The 21731-nt window shown below is 49.5% G+C and overlaps 2 protein-coding genes across 2 annotated transcripts in view; one reads left to right on the top strand and one right to left on the bottom strand.

Annotated features, from left to right (window-relative positions):
• APEH (acylaminoacyl-peptide hydrolase) overlaps positions 1-11746 on the bottom strand; it is a 24728-nt gene extending 12982 nt beyond the window's left edge. Inside the window, exons 1-9 of the mRNA XM_089664783.1 lie at positions 11620-11746; positions 10012-10141; positions 7035-7161; positions 6870-6960; positions 5819-5894; positions 3230-3387; positions 766-903; positions 558-649; positions 421-461 (exon numbers count right to left, since the gene is read on the bottom strand). Of these exons, the coding sequence (XP_089520909.1) occupies positions 421-461; positions 558-649; positions 766-903; positions 3230-3387; positions 5819-5894; positions 6870-6960; positions 7035-7161; positions 10012-10141; positions 11620-11634 (868 nt within the window). The 5' untranslated portion in view covers positions 11635-11746. The remainder of the gene's footprint in view (positions 1-420; positions 462-557; positions 650-765; positions 904-3229; positions 3388-5818; positions 5895-6869; positions 6961-7034; positions 7162-10011; positions 10142-11619) is intronic.
• On the top strand, positions 11391-21731 carry NICN1 (nicolin 1, tubulin polyglutamylase complex subunit). Its single transcript, XM_089664784.1, has 7 exons — positions 11391-11890; positions 12002-12243; positions 12342-12515; positions 14642-14755; positions 18206-18277; positions 19682-19786; positions 21529-21731. The coding sequence occupies exons 2-7, from the start codon at positions 12112-12114 to the stop codon at positions 21568-21570; spliced, it is 639 nt and encodes a 212-aa protein (XP_089520910.1). The 5' UTR covers positions 11391-11890; positions 12002-12111; the 3' UTR covers positions 21571-21731.

The following is a 21731-nucleotide window of genomic DNA, read 5'->3' as shown; positions in this document are numbered from 1 at the left end:
ACACACTATTATTATTATACATTTATATAGCTCTGACATATACCGCAGCGCTGTACAGAGAACACTGAGCCGGTCACATCAGTCTCTGTACCAGAGGAGCTTACATTCTAATGCCCCCTCCCCCACAGTCACATCAGTCTCTGTACCAGAGGAGCATACACTCTAATGTCCCCCCTCCCCCCCAGTCACATTAGTCTCTGTACCAGAGGAGCTTACACTCCATTGCCCCTCCCCCACAGTCACATCAGTCTCTGTACCAGAGGAGCTGACACTCTAATGCCCCCCCCACAGTCACACACTATTATTATACATTTATATAGCTCTGACATATACCGCAGTGCTGTACAGAGAACAGTGCAAGCAGTAAGAAGGATGTTTTGCATCCTGTACAGGATAGGGATAACTGGATCTTCAACTCACCACATTTTCCACCAGTCAGGTCCACAAAGAACAGAGCTGATCTGGGGGGGGGGGGGGGGGGAAGAGATAAGAGAGAGATAAGAGTGAGACAACCTGAACTAACACCCCGAATACCACCCTACACATGAGACTCTTACCTCCTGTTGGCACAGTATTTCAGGCCCAATCTGAAGGGACTGTGCCACCACCCGACAAACACAACACCAGTGTCATCTGGGGACCAGAAGGCCTATAGGGAGAGGTGGTCATGAGGACAAGGATGTCATTAAAGGAAGTGGGTGGGTGGGGTGGGGGACAAGGATGCCAATATGGGGGGGTTGGGTGGAGTGAATGGGGTTCTCTCACCTGTCCCGGCGACACGTGCTCTGGGATCCCCTCCAAGACGGAGATATTGCAGCTCTCTATGTCCAGCACACACAGCACCGGGGTACTCTTGTTCACTAAGCACTCGCCCCAATCTTCATGCAGCACAAACTGATCACCCTGCAAGACAGACGGACACCCAATGACAGTCACCTTGAAGAAGGGGATAGCAATCCTGAGAGAAGAATGACTACGCAAAATTACAAAACCTTTGGTAGGCAAGACCGTTTCGGAACTGCATTTAACTATTTTAATTAACCAGTTCCCGACTGTGCACTGCGGCTTTACTGCTACAGTGCGGGCCAGCTGTGCAGAATCACACACATATAAATATACACACACATATATACACATATATACAGTGGGGATCGAAAGTTTGGGCACCCCAGCTAAAAATTTGTATTAATGTGCATAAAGAAGCCAAGGAAAGATGGAAAAATCTCCAAAAAGCATCAAATTACAGATTAGACATTCTTATAATATGTCAACAAAAGTTAGATTTTATTTCCATCATTTACACTTTCAAAATAACAGAAAACAAAAAAATGGCGTCTGCAAAAGTTTGGGCACCCTGCAGAATTTATAGCATGCACTGCCCCCTTTGCCAAGCTGAGACCTGCCAGTGTCATGGATTGTTCTCAATCATCGTCTGGGAAGACCAGGTGATGTCAATCTCAAAGGTTTTAAATGCCCAGACTCATCTGACCTTGCCCCAACAATCAGCACCATGGGTTCTTCTAAGTAGTTGTCTAGAAAACTGAAACTGAAAATAGTTGACGCTCACAAAGCTGAAGAAGGCTATAAGAAGATAGCAAAGCGTTTTCAGATGTCAATATCCTCTGTTCGGAATGTAATTAAGAAATGGCAGTCATCAGGAACAGTGGAAGTTAAAGCAAGATCTGGAAGACCAAGAAAAATATCAGACAGAACAGCTCGCAGGATTGTGAGAAAAACGAATTCAAAACCCACGTTTGACTGCACGATCCCTCCAGAAAGATCTGGCAGACACTGGAGTTGTGGTACACTATTCCACTATAAAGAGATACTTGTACAAATATGGTCTTCATGGAAGAGTCATCAGAAGAAAACCTCTTCTACGTCCTCACCACAAAAATCATCGTTTGAACTTTGCAAATGAACATATAGACAAGCCTGATGCATTTTGGAAACAAGTTCTGTGGACCGATGAGGTTAAAATTGAACTTTTTGGCCGGAATGAGCAAAGGTACGTTTGGAGAAGAAGGGGCACAGAATTTAATGAAAAGAACCTCTGTCCAACTGTTAAGCATGGGGTTGGATCAATCATGCTTTGGGGTTGTGTTGCAGCCAGTGGCACAGGGAACATTTCACGAGTAGAAGGAAAAATGGATTCAATAAAATTTCAGCAAATTTTGGATGGTAACTTGATGCCATCTGTGAAAAAGTTGAAGTTAAAGAGAGGATGGCTTCTACAAAGGGATAATGATCCTAAACACACCTCGAAATCCACGGGGGATTACATCAAGAGGCGTAAACTGAAGGTTTTGCCATGGCCTTCACAATCTCCTGACCTCAACATCATTGAAAATCTATGGATAGACCTTAAAAGAGCAGTGCGTGACAGACAGCCCAGAAATCTCAAAGAACTGGAAGACTTTTGTAAGGAAGAATGGGCAAAGATACCTCAAACAAGAATTGAAAGACTCTTGGCTGGCTACAAAAAGCGTTTACAAGCTGTGATACTTGCCAAAGGGGGCAGTACAAGATATTAACTCTGCAGGGGGCCCAAACTTTTGCAGATGCCATTTTTTTGTTTTCTGTTATTTTGAAAGTGTAAATGATGGAAATAAAATCTAACTTTTGTTGACATATTATAAGAATGTCTAATCTGTAAATTGATGCCTTTTGGAGATTTTTCCATCTTTCCTTGGCTTCTTTATGCACATTAATATAAATTTTTAGCTGGGGTGCCCAAACTTTTGATCCCCACTGTGTATATATACACACACACATACATATATATATACAAACACACACACAGTATCTCCCAGAAGCGAGTCCCCCCCCCCTCACATTTGTGTAAATATTTGATTCTCTCTTTTCATGTGACAACACTGAAGAAATAACACTTTGCTACAATGTGACGTAGTCAGTGTACAGCTTGTATAACATGTAAATTTGCTGCCCCCTCAAAGTACCTCAACACACTGCCATGTCTAAACCGCTGGCAACAAAACAGTCCACACACACACACACACACACACACACACACACACGCACACATATACACACACACACACACACATATATATACATACACACACACATATATACACACACACACACACACACACATATATACATACACACATTTTTAAAAGCTTTGTTTCCATAATTTTTTTAAAATTAATTTGACTCTCTGGAGAAGCGAGGTGAATAAAATAATCATTCTGGTATTGCTCCTCACCTTAACCACTTTACCAGCGCCGTCATCATCTTCATCTGTAGAGGCGGGAAGGTCTCCGGCTGAGGATTCGAAGAATGACTTGGTCTTGGGTCTCTTCTTCTCGGCGATGTACAGCAAATGAGACTCGGAGTGTGACCAGGACAGACAGCCAAACTGCTCTGCGGGGAGAGAAGGGACAGATGGTGAAAGGGCGGACATGGGACTCGGATACCACCTTCTCCCAAAGTGATACACAGCATACGCCATCTTGTTTCCACACTCAGGCCCTGTAGAGTCTCTGCACATGAACAGTTCTGGCATTATAATATTATCTAGAAAAGCTACAATTTCTGGGGAAACTGTGTGAAGTGTTCTTGCCTCCACCAGTAGTCTACAACTGGAGTGAGCAGAGTAACTGGGTGGAGTGGCTTAAGTAACTGTGTGGTTGGAGTGGCTGGAGTAACTGTTGTGTGGTTGGAGTGGGCGGAGTAACTGTTGTGTGCTTGGAGTGGGCGGAGTAACTGTTGTGTGCTTGGAGTGGGCGGAGTAACTGTTGTGTGCTTGGAGTGGGCGGAGTAACTGTTGTGTGCTTGGAGTGGGCGGAGTAACTGGGTGGAGTGGCTGGAGTAACTGTTGCGTGCTTGGAGTGGCTGGAGTAACTGTTGTGTGGCTGGAGTAACTGTTGTGTGCTTGGAGTGGCTGGAGTAACTGTTGTGTGCTTGGAGTGGCTGGAGTAACTGTTGTGTGCTTGGAGTGGCTGGAGTAACTGTTGTGTGCTTGGAGTGGCTGGAGTAACTGTTGTGTGCTTGGAGTGGCTGGAGTAACTGTTGTGTGCTTGGAGTGGCTGGAGTAACTGTTGTGTGCTTGGAGTGGCTGGAGTAACTGTTGCGTGCTTGGAGTGGCTGGAGTAACTGTTGCGTGCTTGGAGTGGCTGGAGTAACTGTTGTGTGGTTGGAGTGGGAGGAGTAACTGTTGTGTGGTTGGAGTGGGAGGAGTAACTGGGTGGAGTGGCAGGAGTAACTGTTGTGTGGTTGGAGTAACTGTTGCGTGGTTGGAGTGACTGGAGTAACTGTTGCGTGGTTGGAGTGGCTGGAGTAACTGTTGCGTGGTTGGAGTGGGCGGAGTAACTGTTGCGTGGTTGGAGTGGGCGGAGTAACTGTTGCGTGGTTGGAGTGGGCGGAGTAACTGTTGCGTGGTTGGAGTGGGCGGAGTAACTGTTGTGTGGTTGGAGTGTGCGGAGTAACTGCTGTGTGGTTGGAGTGGGCGGAGTAACTGTTGTGTGGTTGGAGTGGGCGGAGTAACTGTTGTGTGGTTGGAGTGGGCGGAGTAACTGTTGTGTGGTTGGAGTGGGCGGAGTAACTGTTGTGTGGTTGGAGTGGGCGGAGTAACTGTTGTGTGGTTGGAGTGGGCGGAGTAACTGTTGTGTGGTTGGAGTGGGCGGAGTAACTGTTGTGTGGTTGGAGTGGGCGGAGTAACTGTTGTGTGGTTGGAGTGGGCGGAGTAACTGTTGTGTGGTTGGAGTGGCTGGAGTAACTGTGAAAAGGTTGGACTGGGCAGAGTCACTTTATGGAGTGGGTGGAGTAACTGTGTGGAGTGGGCGGAGTAAAGATAGTAAACATTACACTAACCAATTGATTGATGAAATGTAAAAAGTGCCCATGGCAAGCTTGATAGAGTGAGAAATGCATTTCAACCTTTAATTATTTATATCACACATTTAATTGCAATGTTGTTGCCCAAAGTGCTTCACAGTGACATGAAAACACACATTTATAAACACATTAGCAGCATTATCACCTCACAAACTCTCTACTGTAGAAAACTTATTTCCAAACCTTTAAACAGAAGCCGGCCAAACCGTTACCAATTCAAAATTAGATTTCAAATAGGGCAGAGAAGAGCGGTTAGAAACAAACTGCTCCAACTTGCTCACCTCACTGGGGTCTTCAAATGGTCGTAATTTTAAAAACTATAAATCCTACAGCGAAGAGCTTTATATTGTGAGAATCACAAGACCCAGACCTACATTTTGATGCATAGTATGTCTCTGAAATATTAAAAATGAAGGCACAGTCGCAGTTTAGAAATTGCCCTTCAAATTTGAGGTGGCTAGAGTGGAGTTTCAATGAATGTCAATGGGTGGAGTGAGTTGCAAACAAATAGTCATATTGTGAAAACTAGCAGGACTATGACTTAGCCGTGGACATTTTTAGTGGCAGCAGGGATAGCTGAACGTTTTGATATAAGATTTGTGTAGGTGGGCTTGAAAATGAGGGAGTGATGGAAGTTTAGAGATCATGTCCTGATTTTTCAGCTCCCACTCGAGCTTCTGTCAGCTCCCACTCTAGTTTTGAACATTCCGCCATTCATTCCAATGGGACCAATTTTACCACAAAAACGCCGATATTTTGTGAACCGTTTGGCGAAACGTTCCACAAAGTGATAGCACACCAATCGGGAACAATCCGCACGTGTCGGTATATTACTGTCTATGTAGTGTAAAAACTGTGGGAGGAGTTAGGGGGGTAAATTTGGCTATAATAAGAATATATATGTGAGATAACAGGAAGTGGTCGCCATGCAGGAACACCTAATAATAGTATCCCTCACCATCTTCGTACACCTTCCCATGCTTGTCCAGTGCTGTTAGGTTGATGCTCTTCACCTTACGGTTCTTGTCCCAGACCTGGGTAGTGGAGGACATTCGTATTGGTATTAATTGGACAAAATACACTCTCTACACACTACAGGGATCCTCCCCTTTCCCAGCCTCCAGAAGTTTGGCATCTGTCCCTCTACCCACCCTCCAGGAGGTAGGCAACCATCCTGTTACTGCTCAGCCAGGAGTCCTTCGTGGCTTCCAGATACCGGGTGTCCTTCTACCCCATAAACCCTACTGGGCATCCCCTTTCCTCTTCCCTTTCTCCAGGATTTGGACGTTCTGGCCCTTCCCACACTCCAGGAACCAGACATCCCCCCCCGTCCCACTCTCAAGGAACCAGGATTCCCTTACCTACCCTCAAAGAACCAGGCATGATCCCCCGCCCTCACCCTCCAGGAGCCAGACATCTTCCCCCTCCCTCCTCTAGGAACTGGGCATGTTATCCCTTCTCACCTTTAAGGAACTGTGTATCCTCCCCCTTGCCACCCTCCGGGAGCCGGGCGTCCACCCCCCCCTTCCCAGCCTCCGGGAGCCGGGCGTCCACCCCCCCCTTCCCACCCTCCGGGAGCCGGGCGTCCTCCCCCCCCTTCCCACCCTCCGGGAGCCGGGCGTCCTCCCCACCCTCCGGGAGCCGGGCGTCCTCCCCACCCTCCGGGAGCCGGGCGTCCTCCCCACCCTCCGGGAGCCGGGCGTCCTCCCCACCCTCCGGGAGCCGGGCGTCCTCCCCACCCTCCGGGAGCCGGGCGTCCTCCCCACCCTCCGGGAGCCGGGCGTCCTCCCCACCCTCCGGGAGCCGGGTGGTCTACCCCATTCCCACCCCCTGGCAGCCAGGCATCCACCCCTTTCCCCCCCTCCTACTTCCCGGAACCCTCTCCCTTCTTACCCTCCAGGAACCCGGTGTCCTCCCCCCCTTCACAAATCAGGTTTCCTCCCTCTTCACACATCAGGAACCAGGTGCACTCTCCCCATCCCGCCCCCCCAGGAACCAAGGTGTCCTACCTCCAGGAACTGGGTGTCCTCCCCTTTCTTATTCTTCGTCTCTCGTAGAACGGCTTTCAGAGCTCCAGATGGGGACTCACTACTGAGCAGTCTGTGGAGGTAGGAAATGGTTAGACTGTGCCCCATATTAAGCAGCAGAAATTTTACAGTCTTCTCTATACTTACTCTCCTCTAATCTCACTGCCGTTGCCGCATGCCCCAGCATACACCACCGCATTGTTATCGTGGAAGATGATATATTGGCGGCAAAACTTCACCTGCTCGATGCGATCCAGATCCCTCTGCGCCCATTCTGAGGGAGAGAAAGAGAGATCGTCCAGTATACACGGACATATCACCAGGAGAGGCCGCAGAGCAATTCTTGTGTCTCAAATCACATGGCCCAAAAAAAGTGATCTGATTGTACAATACAAACCCACCTCCCATATCAACCAATCAGAAACAAGTTCAAGACAATGTGTGCAGATCACATTAACCAGAGCTGCTTTCTGATTGGCTGGTTTGTTTTTAGCCTCTTAATCGTTCTGCCTACCCCCTCCTATGAATCCTGACACTTGATCAACCAGATCCTCGAAGCCTGGACAGTGATCAAATATTGAGAATAAATTGCAGTCAATGTGGAACGCAGGAGGAGGAGCTTCCAGGAAACTAGAAGTGGAAACATGCAGATTTCAGTATAAGGTGTCACTACCAATCCCCACCATGTTCCTCAAAGTGTATTTAAAGCTGACCTCCGACCTTCAGAATGGGAGCATCAGAGAACAGATAAATATCTCATAAAATGACAATGTATGCTATAAATAGACGCACCAATGTATGCTATAAATAGACGCACCAATGTATGCTATAAATAGATGCACCGCGAGCTGTGATGTCAGAATGACTGTGATGGTGGAATCTGGCCTGGCGGGTGGAGCAGGAGGGACCGAACCTTCACCTTCATCAACCCCTCCCCCACCACCAGGCCGAGGCCCCTCTTTCCTCAACACGTACACATGTATAACCCCCTGCTCCCCTCCAGGCACAGATTTATGTATATACCCCCCTCTCCCAGACACAGATATGTACCCACCCTCCCCTCCAAACACAGATATATATCCCCCCTCCCCTCCAGACACAGATATATAGTCACCCTCCCTTCTAGGCATAGATACAGTATATATCCCCTGCCCCAGCTATATACCGCCCTCCTCCTCTCTACAGATTTATACCTCCTCCCTTCCACGTACAGATTTATATCCCGCCTTAGATGAAGATATACACTATATTGCCAAAAGTATTGGGCCCCGCCCTCCAGATCATGTGATTCAGGTGTTCCAATCCCCTCCATATCATGTGATTCAGGTGTTCCAATCCCCTCCATGGACACAGGTGTATACAATCAAGCCCCTAGGCATGCAGACTGCTTCTACAAACATTGGTGAAAGAATGGGTCGCTCTCAGGAGCTCAGTGACTCCAAGCGTGGTCCCGTGATAGGTGGTCACCTGTGCAATAAGTCCATCTGTGACATTTCCTGGCTACTAAATATTCCACGCTCAACTGTTAGTGGGATTATAACAAAGTGGAAGCAACTGGGAACAACAGCCACTCAGGTAGGCCACGTCACATGACAGGGCGGGGTCAGCGCATGCTGAAGCGCACAGTGCGCAGAAGTCGCCAACTGTCTGCAGAGTCAATAGCTAAAGACCTCCAAACATGGTGTGGCCTTCAGATGAGCCCAACAACAGTGCGTAGAGAGCTTCATGGAATGGGTTTCCATGGCCGAGCAGCTGCATCCAAGCCTTACATCACCAAGTGCAATGCAAAGCGACGGATGCCGTGGTGTAAAGCACGCCGCCACTGGACTCTAGAGCAGTGGAGACATGTTCTCTGGAGTGACCAATCACGCTTCTGTGTCTGACAAACCGATGGACGTGTCTGGGTTTGGCTGTGGCCAGGAGAACAGTACTTGCCTGACTGCATTGTGCCAAGTGTAAAGTTTGGTGGAGGGGGGATTATGATGTGGGGGTTGTTTTTCAGGGGTTGGACTTGGCCCCCTAATTCCAGTGAAGGGACCTCTTAAGGCGACATTTTGGACAATTTCATGCTCCCAAGTTTGTGGGAAGGGTTTGGGGATGGCCCCTTCCTGTTCCAACATGCACAAAGCAAGGTCCATAAAGACATGGAGGAGCCAGTTTGGGGTGGAGGAGCTTGACTGGCCTGCACAGAGTCCTGACCTCAACCCCATAGAACACCTTTGGGATGAATTAGAGCGGAGACTGCGAGCCAGGCCTCCTCCCCCGACATCAGTGCCTGACCCGACAAATGTGCTTCTGGAAGAATGGTCCAACCTTCCCATAGACACCCTCCTAAACCTTGTGGACGGCCTTCCCAGAAGAGTCGAAGCTGTTATAGCTGCAAAGGGCGGGGCCAACTCAATATTGAACCCTACGGACTAAGACTGGGGGGCCATTAAAGGTCATGTGTGTGGAAAGGGTGGGGCCAACTCCATATTGAACCCTACGGACTAAGACTGGGGGGACCATTAAAGGTCAAATGTGTGGAAAGGGCGGGGCCAACTCCATACTGAACCCTACGGACTAAAACTGGGGGGACCATTAAAGGTCATATGTGTGGAAAGGGTGGGGCCAACTCCATATTGAAATCTACGGACTAAGACTGGGGGGACCATTAAAGGTCATATGTGTGGAAAGGGTGGGGCCAACTCCATATTGAACCCTACGGACTAAGACTGGGGGGTCATTAAAGGTCATGTGTGTGGAAAGGGTGGGGCCAACTCCATATTGAACCCTACGGACTAAAACTGGGGGGACCATTAAAGGTCATATGTGTGGAAAGGGTGGGGCCAACTCCATATTGAACCCTACGGACTAAGACTGGGGGGACCATTAAAGGTCATGTGTGTGGAAAGGGCGGGGCCAACTCCATATTGAACCCTACGGACTAAGACTGGGGGGACCATTAAAGGTCATATGTGTGGAAAGGGCGGGGCCAACTCCATATTGAACCCTACGGACTAAGACTGGGGGACCATTAAAGGTCATGTGTGTGGAAAGGGCAGGGCCAACTCCATATTGAACCCTACGGACGGACTGGGATGCAATACTTTTGCCAATTTAGTGTATATACCCGTGGTCTCACCTGTGTAGATGTTGCTGTATTTGCCCCCATACTGGGTGGTGACCTCGGGCCCTATAGAGACGGCGTTCAGCGATGGGAACTGGCTGAGGTCACGGTAGAGGGTGGAGATTTCTTTGGGGTTATTGATGAGCTGAAACAAAACAGAGAAGATGAGTCCTCCACCCAGAACTGACCCGTCACACACAATACCCACAAACAGAAAACCCCCTCTGATGTGGAGGAGCTCCGGCAATGTGTATAATCCCAGAACCTCCGCCTGTACGGGGGGGGGGGCGGCTATCGCGGTGCAGGGTCTCACTCTGCTAGCATTACTCTATCCGATCAGCAGAGGGCGGAGTTAGTGTGGCGTGTCTCTATCGTATGTAAACTGGACACCTCCGGGACATAATGACCAATGGATGGCCATTCTCCAAAATCCCTACAGAGGGAGCAAAAGGGTGCTAGGGGGTCTGTACAGGCACCATGGGGAAGAGAAAGTATGTGTAGGGGGAGGGAGAAAATGTAAAAGGGGCAGAGAGGGTAAAAACAGTATGTGGGGATGGGGGGGTAAATTGGGGAAGAGGGAGTACAGGGTGGAGGGGGATGGTACTTGGAGACAGGTGAGTGTACACAGGGAGGGAGAGATTGGGGGGGGTGTATAGAGAGGGAAGGACGAGTACGAGGAGGAAGAGAGAAGAAATATTATACCCAGGGGAGGGGGGCAGGAGTGTACATGGGAAAGAGGAGATTGGAGAATGTAAAGGGGGGGGGGGAGGAGAATGTGGGGGGGATGGACAGGAGGCAGGAGAGTACTTTGGGGGGGGGAGTGGGAGAGTGTGGGGGGGATGGACTAGAGGGAGGAGAGTACTGTGGGGGGTTAGGAGTGGGAGAGTGTGCGGGGGATGGACAGGAAGGAGGAGAGTACTTTGGGGGGGGGGGGAATGGTGGGGGTGTGTGGACAGGAGGGAGGAGAGTACTTTGGGGGGGGGGGTGGACAGGAGGGAGGAGAGTACTTTGGGGGGGAATGTGGGGGGGGATGGACAGGAGGGAGGAGAGTACTTTGGGGGGGGTGGACAGGAGGGAGAAGAGTACTTTGGGGGGGAATGTGGGGGAGGATGGACAGGAGGGAGGAGAGTACTTTGGGGGGGGGGTGGACAGGAGGGAGGAGAGTACTTTGGGGGGGGGGGGGTGGACAGGAGGGAGAAGAGTACTTTGGGGGGGTGGACAGGAGGGAGAAGAGTACTTTGGGGGGGGGTGGACAGGAGGGAGAAGAGTACTTTGGGGGGGGGGGGGTGGACAGGAGGGAGGAGAGTACTTTGGGGGGGGGGGAGGGGAAGTAGACAGGGAGGAGGCGGGGTTTCTGGGCGGAGTATCGCTCCCTATACTGTAGCGCAGGTCACACATTCTGCAGGATTTGGGGTCTCATGCTCCCCCTTGTCATTGGGGGTTGGGTGTGGAAATCCCCTCCCCCCACCAGGGGCTCTCTTTGGGGGTCGGAGGGCCATCAACCACAAGGCTACAGATAATAACAAGGAGCTAGATGGAGGCGGGGAGAGGTCTCCCCATATCCCACCCCCCCCTTCCCGGGCCATGCTGGGAGTTGTAGTCCCCCCTCCTCCGACCTCTCACCTGGGCCGCCGCCATGACAGACGCTGTATCTGACCCCGCCCCCTCCCCGAGCGCCCAGTTCCGTCAGAACACCTGCCTGTAGGCGGGGCTCAATGCTCGGTCATGTGACCAGCACGTCTGTCAGCTGCTCTCCCATCTCCACAGAAACGAATAGACGCCGGATCAGGTGATCTCCTGACGGCCATATTGGATGTGGGAAGCCGTAGTACTGAGACAAGGAGTGAAGGGACCCGCCGCCATGTTGGATAAGGGCAAATGAGGAATGAATGAGGTGAGTCGGGGGATGAGCCCCACATATCGCCATATTCACTATAAGAGGACAGCTCCAGGCAGAAGTGATCATTCTCCATGAACTCAGCAGCCTTCCTCTTCCCTTTTACAGCTGGCTGGAGGACCCACACAGTCTGACATCTCACATACAAGAAGCCCTACCAACCAAAATATCATTTGTAGGTGGAGTGCCCCTTTAATTGTTGCCCCCTTCCAGGTGTCATGGCTCAGGATTCGGCTCCGTGTTCGGTGAAAGCGCCGGTCCCACTCCAGGTGGGGAATGGGAAGTCGGAGCTGGGCCGCCCCGGCGTCTACGTCATCGATGTCACCCTCCAGAAACCTCAGACCGTCCACGTAAGTCTCACCCTGTGAATTCTGCTAATCTCCACCCAAAACTGACCTTCCAGTTCTGTGTCCGTGCCCCCCTCACCCCTCCCCCATCTCCTCTGCAGGAGATCTCCTTTAAGAATTTCTACACGGCCTTCCTGACGGTGAGGATCCAGCAGAGGAAGAAGTCCGACCCCAAGAATAGAAGATGGCGGACGTGCGTCAGGGACCTGCGGCTGATGGCCAACCCCCACACCGAGGACGGCTCCCAGGACTATGTCTCCCTCCACGCTCACCAGGTGAGGGCAGAGATCCCGACATGGCACACGTCTGGGGGAGGAGCCTTTCATTGTGGGTGGAGTGTAGAGCGGAGACCCTCCATGTGCACTAAAGTGGGACTCCAGGTAAAGCTTTTGTCATAGTTTGGGTGTTGGCAGGGTGACAACCTCCGAAGAAGAAGAGAATACATGATGACCGGTGACATTGTTGTCTGCAGCCTTGGGGCCGTCTCTGTCCTCCACTCATAAGTGAATGTATCAGGTGAGTTGGGTGACATTGTGGCCTGCAGCCTTGGCGCCGTCTCTGTCCTCCACATCTAAATGAATTTATTAAGCTGGGTGGTGTTATTCTCTTCGGCCTTGGAGTCATCTCTGCCACCACAGAGTTGGGTGACATTGTGGCCTGCAGCCTTGGGGCTGTCTCTGTCCTCCACTCATAAATGAATGTATCAGGTGAGTTAGGTGGCATTGTTGTCTGCATCCTTGGGGTCGTCTCTGTCCGCCACTCAAAGTGAATGTATCAGGTGAGTTAGGGAACATCGTTGTGTTGGGTATGTCTTTGTCCTCCACTTTTAAGTGATGGTATCAGGTGAGCTGGGTGACCTTACCGTCTTCAGCCTTTGAGCCATCTCTGACAAAATGGATTCGGGTGACATTGTGGCCTGCAGCCTTGGGTACAACTCTGTCCTCCACATTTAAATGAAAGTATCAGGTAAGCCAGGTGGCATTATTGACTGCAGCCTTGGAGCCATCTCCAACTCCAGGGGGGCTGGGTGACATTATTGACTGCAGACTTGGGGCCGTCTCTGTCCTCCACCTATAAATTAATGTATCAGTTGAGTTGGGTGACATTTTGGTCTGCAGCCTTGGGTTTGTCTCTGTCCTCCACATTTAAATAAAGCTATCTGGTAAAACGGGTGGTATTATTGCCGGCAACCTTATTGCCATCTCTGACGCCAGTGGGGTGGGTAACATTGTTGTCTGCTGACCTGGGGCCATCTCTGTCCTCTGCTCATAAATAAATGTGAGTTGGGTGACATTGGTGTCTGCAGCCTTGGAGCCATCTCTGACACCAGGGAGGTGGGTGACATTGTTGTCTGCTGACCTGGGGCCATCTCTGTCCTCCACTCATAAATGAATGTATCAGGTCAGTTGGGTGACATTGATGTCTGCAGCCTTGGAGCCATCTCTGACACCAGGGAGTTGGGTGACATTGTTGGCTGTAGACTTGGGGCCATCTTTGTCCTCCACCCATAAATTAATGTATCAGGTCAGTTGGGTGACATTGATGACTGCAGCCTTGGAGCCATCTCTTGACACCAGGGAGTTGGGTGACATTGTTGGCTGTAGACTTGGGGCCGTCTCTGTCCTCCACCTATAAATTAATGTATCAGTTGAGTTGGGTGACATTTTGGTCTGCGGCCTTGGGTTTGTCTCTGTCCTCCACATTTAATTAAAGCGATCTGGTAAAACGGGTGGTATTATTGCCAGCAACCTCATTGCCATCTCTGACGCCAGTGGGGTGGGTGACATTGTCGTCTGCTGACCTGGGGCCATCTCTTTCCTCCACCCATAAATGAATGTATCAGGTCACTTGGGTGACATTGGTGTCTGCAGCCTAGGAGTTGTCTCTAACACCAGGGAGCTTGTTGACATTATTGCCTGGAGCCATCTCTGACACCAGGGATCTGCGTGACATTGTTGGCTGCAGACTTGGGGCGATCTCTGTCCTCCACCTATAAATGATTGTATCAGGTGGGTTGGGTGACATTGTTGTCTGCATCCTTGGGTACATCTCTGTCCTTCACATCTAAACCAAAGTATCAGGTAAGACGGGTGGCATTATTGCCTGCGGCCTTGGAGCCATCTCTGACACCCAGAAACTGAGTGATATGGTTGGTTATAGCCATGGGGACTACTCTGACACCAAGGAGCTGGCTAACATTGTTGTCTGCAGTGTTGTGGTCATCTCTGTCCTCCATTTATAAATGAAGGTATCAGTTAAGCCAGGTGACATTGATATTTGCAGCCTTCGGACCATCTATGACACCATGGAGCTGGGTGACCTTGTTATCTGCAGCCTTGGGGCCATCTCTGCCCTCCATTTATAAATGAATGTGCCCACTGAGGCTGTTCTCTCCCAACAGATGCTCTGCGCTACAGACCACGTCAGCTCCATCCGTCTCATTTTGCGGCAGCCGTCCCCGGTCTGGACGACATTCACCCTTGAAGATCTGCAGATCAATCCACCTGGCCGACAGGTACGTTTCAGGTCTGCGAATGTTCTGCTAATGTGGCTCCACCTTCTACCCCCACCCGCCATGTCTGCAGTGGATGCATTTCACATCTTTGGTGTCACTGCGGTTGTCCTGGGACTGTTCAGTTTTATTGGGCATTCCCTGACTTGAGGTCGGGTGTTCGGCTGTCATCTTCATCCTCCACATTGTCCTAACAATGTTGTCATTATGTAATATCAGAGGGGTTATGTTTCATCTCCAATAAAATCCAAAATGGTAGTTACAGCCAGTGAGCCAATGAGGGGAGAGCGATGGGTGGGGCCGAGCTGCGGCTCTATGTGTCTTATGGATGCATAGAGCCCGGCTTGAGGGTGAGCACGCACCAGTGCCCCCATAGCACGTGGTCAAGGGGGAGGAGCCAGGAGCCCTGGTAGGGGGATGCAAGAAGAAGTGGATCGGGGCTGCTCTGTGCAAAACCATTACACAGAGCAGGTAAGTGTGACACATTTGTTTTTGTTTTTTAAAAAAAAAAACCATTCAATTTCACTGTAAGTTTGCTCAGATCCTTACCCTAGATCAGGGGTAGGCAACCTGAGAGCCGCAGGACCACAAGTTCCATCATGCCTCTGCAAGTCATAGCTGTAACTGTCAGTTTTGTAATCTTTGCAATGCCTCATGGGAAATGTAGTTCCACAACAGCTAGAGAGCCGCAGGTTGCCCACCCCTGGTCTAGATTCACACCTAAGCGTTTTCCGCTGCGTTTTTGTGAACGCAGTACAGTCCATTTAACATAATTTCCTACGGGATACGTTCACATTTTCACCCAGGGCGTTTTTTGAAAATGGTCGGGAACTTTTTTGAACGCAAAAAGTTGCGTTTTCCGTTCTATAGACTTCTATGGAAATGCTGCAGAAAAGCATGTAAGTGCATTTTTGTCACATTTTTGATGCATTTTGCGTTTTAAATCTGCCTAGCAACAAGATGAATTAAAAAGAAAAACACAAAATGTGGCAAAATTCAATGCAGAAACGGGTCAAACGCAACCTGCATAGGTGTGAAGCTAGCCTAAGTCTGACCCAGCTGTCAGAACCAGCTGATCCGTAAGACCCTTGTCCACTTCAAAAGGCCAGAATCTGCCCACCCGGTATGGCCCCCCCCTCCCCCACTACCACCCCAGAGGTTATTTGGCAAAAGTTAGGGTCCAGCCCTCATCCATACCTCTATAGACTGAACATCATAAAAAAAGATACATTGTATCTCATCCCGGAGAGTATTCTGAACATGATGGCTACAGAACTTCCTTTGTGTGCTCCCAGCAAAGGGGAAAAATGCTGAATGATGTTTATTTCTCTTTTTTTTTGCTTTTAGCAAATAGCCAAATTTCTGTATGCCCTGTTTGGCTTTTATTTTTGCAATTTTTGACCTTTGTACATATTTCCACGCACTGCCTGGCTAGGGATGCTAAAATATAAAAAGAAGAAGTGGCTTCTGTGTACTAAACAAAGAATGATTACATTGTGTTACCAATGTCTGTGCGCCCCATCATATATTCACTGTTAGCCTGCAGCCTGTAAATGTGCGCAAAATCACACGCATGTCCTACTCGAGGTGACATTATTGCCATTAAAGTGTTACTAAAACCAGGACCCTGCATTCACTATATCCGCTCTCCCGGACCCCGCATTCACTATATCTGGTCTCCCGGACCCCGCATTCACTATATCTGGTCTCCCCGGACCCCATATTCACTATATCCCCTCTCCCCGGATCCCGCATTCACTATATCCGCTCTCCCCGGACCCTGCATTCACTATATCTGGTCTCCCCGGACCCTGCATTCACTATATCCGCTCTCCCCGGACCCTGCATTCACTATATCTGGTCTCCCCGGACCCTGCATTCACTATACCCGCTCTCCCCGGACCCTGCATTCACTATATCCCCTCTCCCCGGACCCTGCATTCACTATATCCACTCTCCCCGGACCCTGCATTCACTATATCCACTCTCCCCAGACCCTGCATTCACTATATCTGGTCTCCCCGGACCCTGCATTCACTATATCCGGTCTCCCCGGACCCTGCATCCACTATATCTGGTCTCCCCGGACCCTGCATTCACTATACCCGCTCTCCCCGGACCCTGCATTCACTATATCCCCTCTCCCCGGACCCTGCATTCACTATATCCACTCTCCCCGGACCCTGCATTCACTATATCCGCTCTCCCCGGACCCCGCATTCACTATATCCGCTCTCCCCGGACCCTGCATTCACTATATCCGCTCTCCCCGGACCCCGCATTCGCTATATCCGCTCTCCCCGGACCCCGCATTCGCTATATCCGCTCTCCCCGGACCCCGCATTTGCTATATTCGCTCTCCCCGGACCCCGCATTCCCTATATCCGCTCTCCCCGGACCCCGCATTCACTATATCCGCTCTCCCCGGACCCCGCATTCACTATATCCGCTCTCCCCGGACCCCGCATTCACTATATCCGCTCTCCCCGGACCCTGCATTCACTATATCCGCTCTCCCCGGACCCCGCATTCACTATATCTGCTCTCCCCGGACCCCGCATTCACTATATCCGCTCTCCCCGGACCCTGCATTCAATATATCCGGCTCTCCCCAGACCTGGCATTCACTATATCCGCTCTCCCCGGACCCCGCATTCACTATATCCGCTCTCCCCGGACCCCGCATTCACTATATCCGCTCTCTCTGGACCCCGCATTCAATATATCCGGCTCTCCCCAGACCTGGCATTCACTATATCCGCTCTTCCCGGACCCCGCGTTCACTATATCTGGTCTCCCACAGTACACAGAACATGGAAATACAATTATATTAGTAAATATAAACTGCTAAATAACTTTCTCATCAGCAGTATATAGCAGTTTTGTGACTTCTATCTGTGTCCAGCCGAGCACTGGTTAAAGCTTGTAGGAGGAGTTTTCATTCTCTCCTCATTGTCCTATGAGGCTGCATAACCACTGACCCTCTGTCCGGACAGTGCTGATTGGCCCTGTGCTGAGTACATGCACCCTCCCAAAGAAAAAAAAAACAAAAGAACCTCTCAAGCCACACACATTAAACTGAGCATGTGCAGAGCGACTCTCCTAGAGCTCTGTACTATCAGCAGATGGATTGGGGACAGTAGAAGAAGGGGAGGATCAGAGAAGACAGCATAAAACAGCCCTTTTACACAATGTGGAGGATTAACCCCTTAGGTTCCACACTGAGTATAACAAGCATGTTTTCCTGCATCTACAGACTGACTGTACTGCTGGGGGTTTTAGCAACACTTTAATTCACACAAGGTGCGCATAACTCAAAAAGGTGCTTTTTTTTTTTAGCCGCGTTTGTCACGTGTAGCTCATATATTCAGTACAAATCTTTGTTTCTTTGACAGAAGGCCATGAGATGATAACATGTCTGATCTGTTTCCATTTTTTTTTATTGTCCTTTAGAGTCCCCAGAAGGGGTTTTCCTGGTGGCTAAATCACCTTCCCCCGAAGGAGCAACTCCGAAGCCTGAACAAGGTGAGCCGCCCGCTCAGTGCCTCAATGGTGGGTAAAGATCCAGGGGTGTATTTATTAAAAAATAAAAATTGCAGAGTTATTCATCCTGTGAATGGCGGCAAAAACGAATGTCGTTAGTCTATTTACTCTCCAGGTCAACTGGTATTCTTTATACAGAATAGAGTGAATCAGGAACATACAGCATGATGGTCACTAGATGGAGCTGACATTCATAGTAAATAACTATGTATTGCTTATGATCATCTGCTCCATCTAGTGGCCATAATGTGGTATTTTCCCGATCTACTCTATATAAAGAATAACATTCGACCCGGAGAACAAACAGCATAGTAACATTTGATTTTACTCCCATTTGCACAGAACAGGATGATTAGCTGTGAAATCTGTTTTATAAATACACCCCCCAAGAGTCAGTATAGGCAAAAATGGGATTCTAGTTAGAGAAGAAGCAGGGGTGGGTGCCACTTTCTGGCTTCATATATGGTCTCCAGTACTGCCCTCAATAGTTTCTGGCTGTGTCACCAGCCTCCATGAGCTTTCTCCACCCAACTCCTGTTTTGTTTTTTTTTTTATTGCTCCTGTTTAGGCATGGTGGGAGCTCTTGATATTGAGCACAGCACATGTTAGTTTTGGATGGGGTGGACAATTGTAAGAATTACTGTTGTGAATTTTTTTTTGCCATCAGTGTCCCATTGGGGAGATTTCTCTTCACTTCCTGTCCTGGTGACAACAGCAGATGTTAGTTTTGGATGGGGTGGACAATTTGTAAGAATCCCTGTTGTGATTTTTTTTTTTCCATCAGTGTCCCATTGGGGAGATTTCCCTTCACTTCCTGTCCTGGTGACAACCATAAATTTCTCTCTCCTCCTTCACATGACAGCCAACTAAGAGGCTGCTTTGCCCACCTTGTTGGAAGGTGTGGGGTGGTTGTGCAGCCAGCTGCTGATACCCCGCTCAGTGTTGGGAAGATGTTATCTACGTAGCAAAGCTCCCTTTCTATGCGGAAAGATCACTGATGGTGGGGATTTCTCTGGACGCTGGTGTACTTTGTCTGATCTGATGTGCAGGCTGGGACAGCTTGGCACAAGGAAGCAGATTTGGGTTTTGAACCACCTTAAATTGGAGCAAAGTGAAGCTGAAGATGATGAATCTCCCCAGCAGGGACACAGCCAGCGATGTAAAACTGACAGGGGGTCTAACCCTTCCAAACTCCATCCAAAACTGAGGAAAAAGTACTTGAGATAGATTTTAATGGTTTAATTTTCCCACAGATATCAATCTCTGGAATAACAGTTGTGGGTGGAGCGATAAAGTCATTTTTGCTTGTATATTGTGATGCTGGTAGTCCCTCCACCCATTAATGGATGTCCCATATATCTGACCTCTGTGTCATTCATGTACCAGGGCCTTCCGGATCCCAACCGTGTGTCCAGTGAGCTGCAGCAGATGTGGGTGTTGACAGAAGTGATGCGGTCCAATCAGAGCGCAGCGAGTGTCGGCAGGTTCGATGTGAGTGTACGGAATAATACCTTTTTATCACAGGGAAAATGCTGCTCCCTGCCCTTCTCCCTCTAGAGCTCTCTGCTAGCAGAGCTGAGTAATGGCCACACCCATCACCACAGACATGCCCCTCATCAATCAGAGTGCAGCACAGCGAGTGTTGGTAGGTTCTATGTGACTGTCTGGAATATTAATTTTTTTTATCACAGGGAAAATGCTGCTCCTTGTCCTTCTCTCTCTAGTGCTCTCTGCTAGCAGAGCTGAGTAATGGCCACACCCATTATTACAGACATGCCCCTCATCAATCAGATTGCAGCGCAGTGAGTGTTGGCAGGTTCTATGTGACTGTCTGAAATATTAACTTTTTATTACAGGAAAAATGCTGCTCCCTGCCCTTCTCCCTCTAGTGCTCTAGCAGAGCTGAGTAATAGTCACACTCATCACAGACACTCCCCTCATCACAGACCCGCCCCTCATCAATCAGAGTGCAGCGCAGCAAGTGTTGGCAGGTTGGCATGTGACTGTCTGGAATATTAACTTTTTTATCACAGGGAAAATGCTGCTCCCTATCCTTCTCTCTCCAGTGCTCTGTTCTGGCAGAGCTGAGTAATGGCCACACCCATCATCACAGACACGCCCCTCATCGTAAAGCAGAACTATACTGTATCTGAGCATCACAAACTGAAAAGCAATTTAATTCATTTTTAATATTCAAAGCAAACTCCCCCATCCATCCATGTTTCCATGCTTTATTTTGTTTAGAAATCACTTTTAGAAAACGCCCACCTAGCATTTATAGCTGTGGCCATCTTGAGTAAGGGCAGATGATTCATGCAGCATTTACTTCTTGGATCCCATCTACCCTTAGCTTAGGCATGCAGGCAGGAGGGTGTGCTTAGCTGAGAAAGCCCCTCCTAAAGACTCCTGGGATGTATAAAATCATTTTGGCCTAGGCCAGAAACCAGGAAGTGATCTAATAAATTTAAAAAAAAATGTTTAAAATGAGTTAATAGGGTATACTTTGTGAAGGATATACTGTGGTGAAGTTACAGTTGAATAAACGGGCCCATAGTAGAAATTTAAAAATTGCTGTGCTCCAAAGGGGTGTTGTGGGGGCTCTCCAGGATCCAGTGGCAGTCAGGATTATTGGCATGGTCATGTGGCATGGCAATCATGGTCATGTGGGTGCTCTCCAGGATCCAGTAACAGTCAAGATTATCGGCATGGTAATGTGGCATAGCAATCATGGTCATATGGAGGCTCTCCAGGATCCAGTGGCAGTCAGGATCATCGGCATGGTCATGTGGCATGGCAATCATGGTCATGTGGGTGCTCTCCAGGATCCAGTGCCAGTCAGGATCATCGGCATGGCAATCATGGTCATGTGGGGGCTCTCCAGGATCCAGTGCCAGTCAGGATCATCGGCATGGTCATGTGGCATGGCAATCATGGTCATGTGGGAGCTCTCCAGGATCCAGTGGCAGTCAGGATCATCGGCATAATAATCATGGTCATGTGGGGGCTCTCCAGGATCCAGTGCCAGTCAGGATCATCGGCATGGTCATGTGGGGGCTCTCCAAGATCCAGTGGCAGTCAGGATCATCGGCATGGTCATGTGGCATGGCAATCATGGTCATGTTGGGGCTCTCCAGGACCCATGTAACATGGTCATCATTGGTGGGGAAGGGGGAGGTGTCATGACTCTCTACAGTGATATGACTCTTATTCCTTGTATTGTTCTCTCTCTCCAGGTGGACGGCTGTTATGACATCAATCTTCTATCGTACACATGAGCGCTGCAATGTGTCAGGAATGGGAGGAGCCTCGGTGTGGGAATTTGGATGTCGGATTGGGATTGGATAGACAGATCAGTTCCCCTGTGGTGTCCCCAGTGGGTCCCGGGAGGACAATATTGTGAGATCATTTATCATTAATAAAGGGACCTTATACCTTA

This window comes from Staurois parvus, unplaced genomic scaffold (assembly GCF_062004578.1).
Source record: "Staurois parvus isolate SC_StPar_1 unplaced genomic scaffold, SC_StPar_1.0 ptg002041l, whole genome shotgun sequence".
NCBI classification, from domain to species: Eukaryota; Metazoa; Chordata; class Amphibia; order Anura; family Ranidae; genus Staurois; species Staurois parvus.
This window is presented reverse-complemented; position numbering and strand designations above follow the sequence as displayed.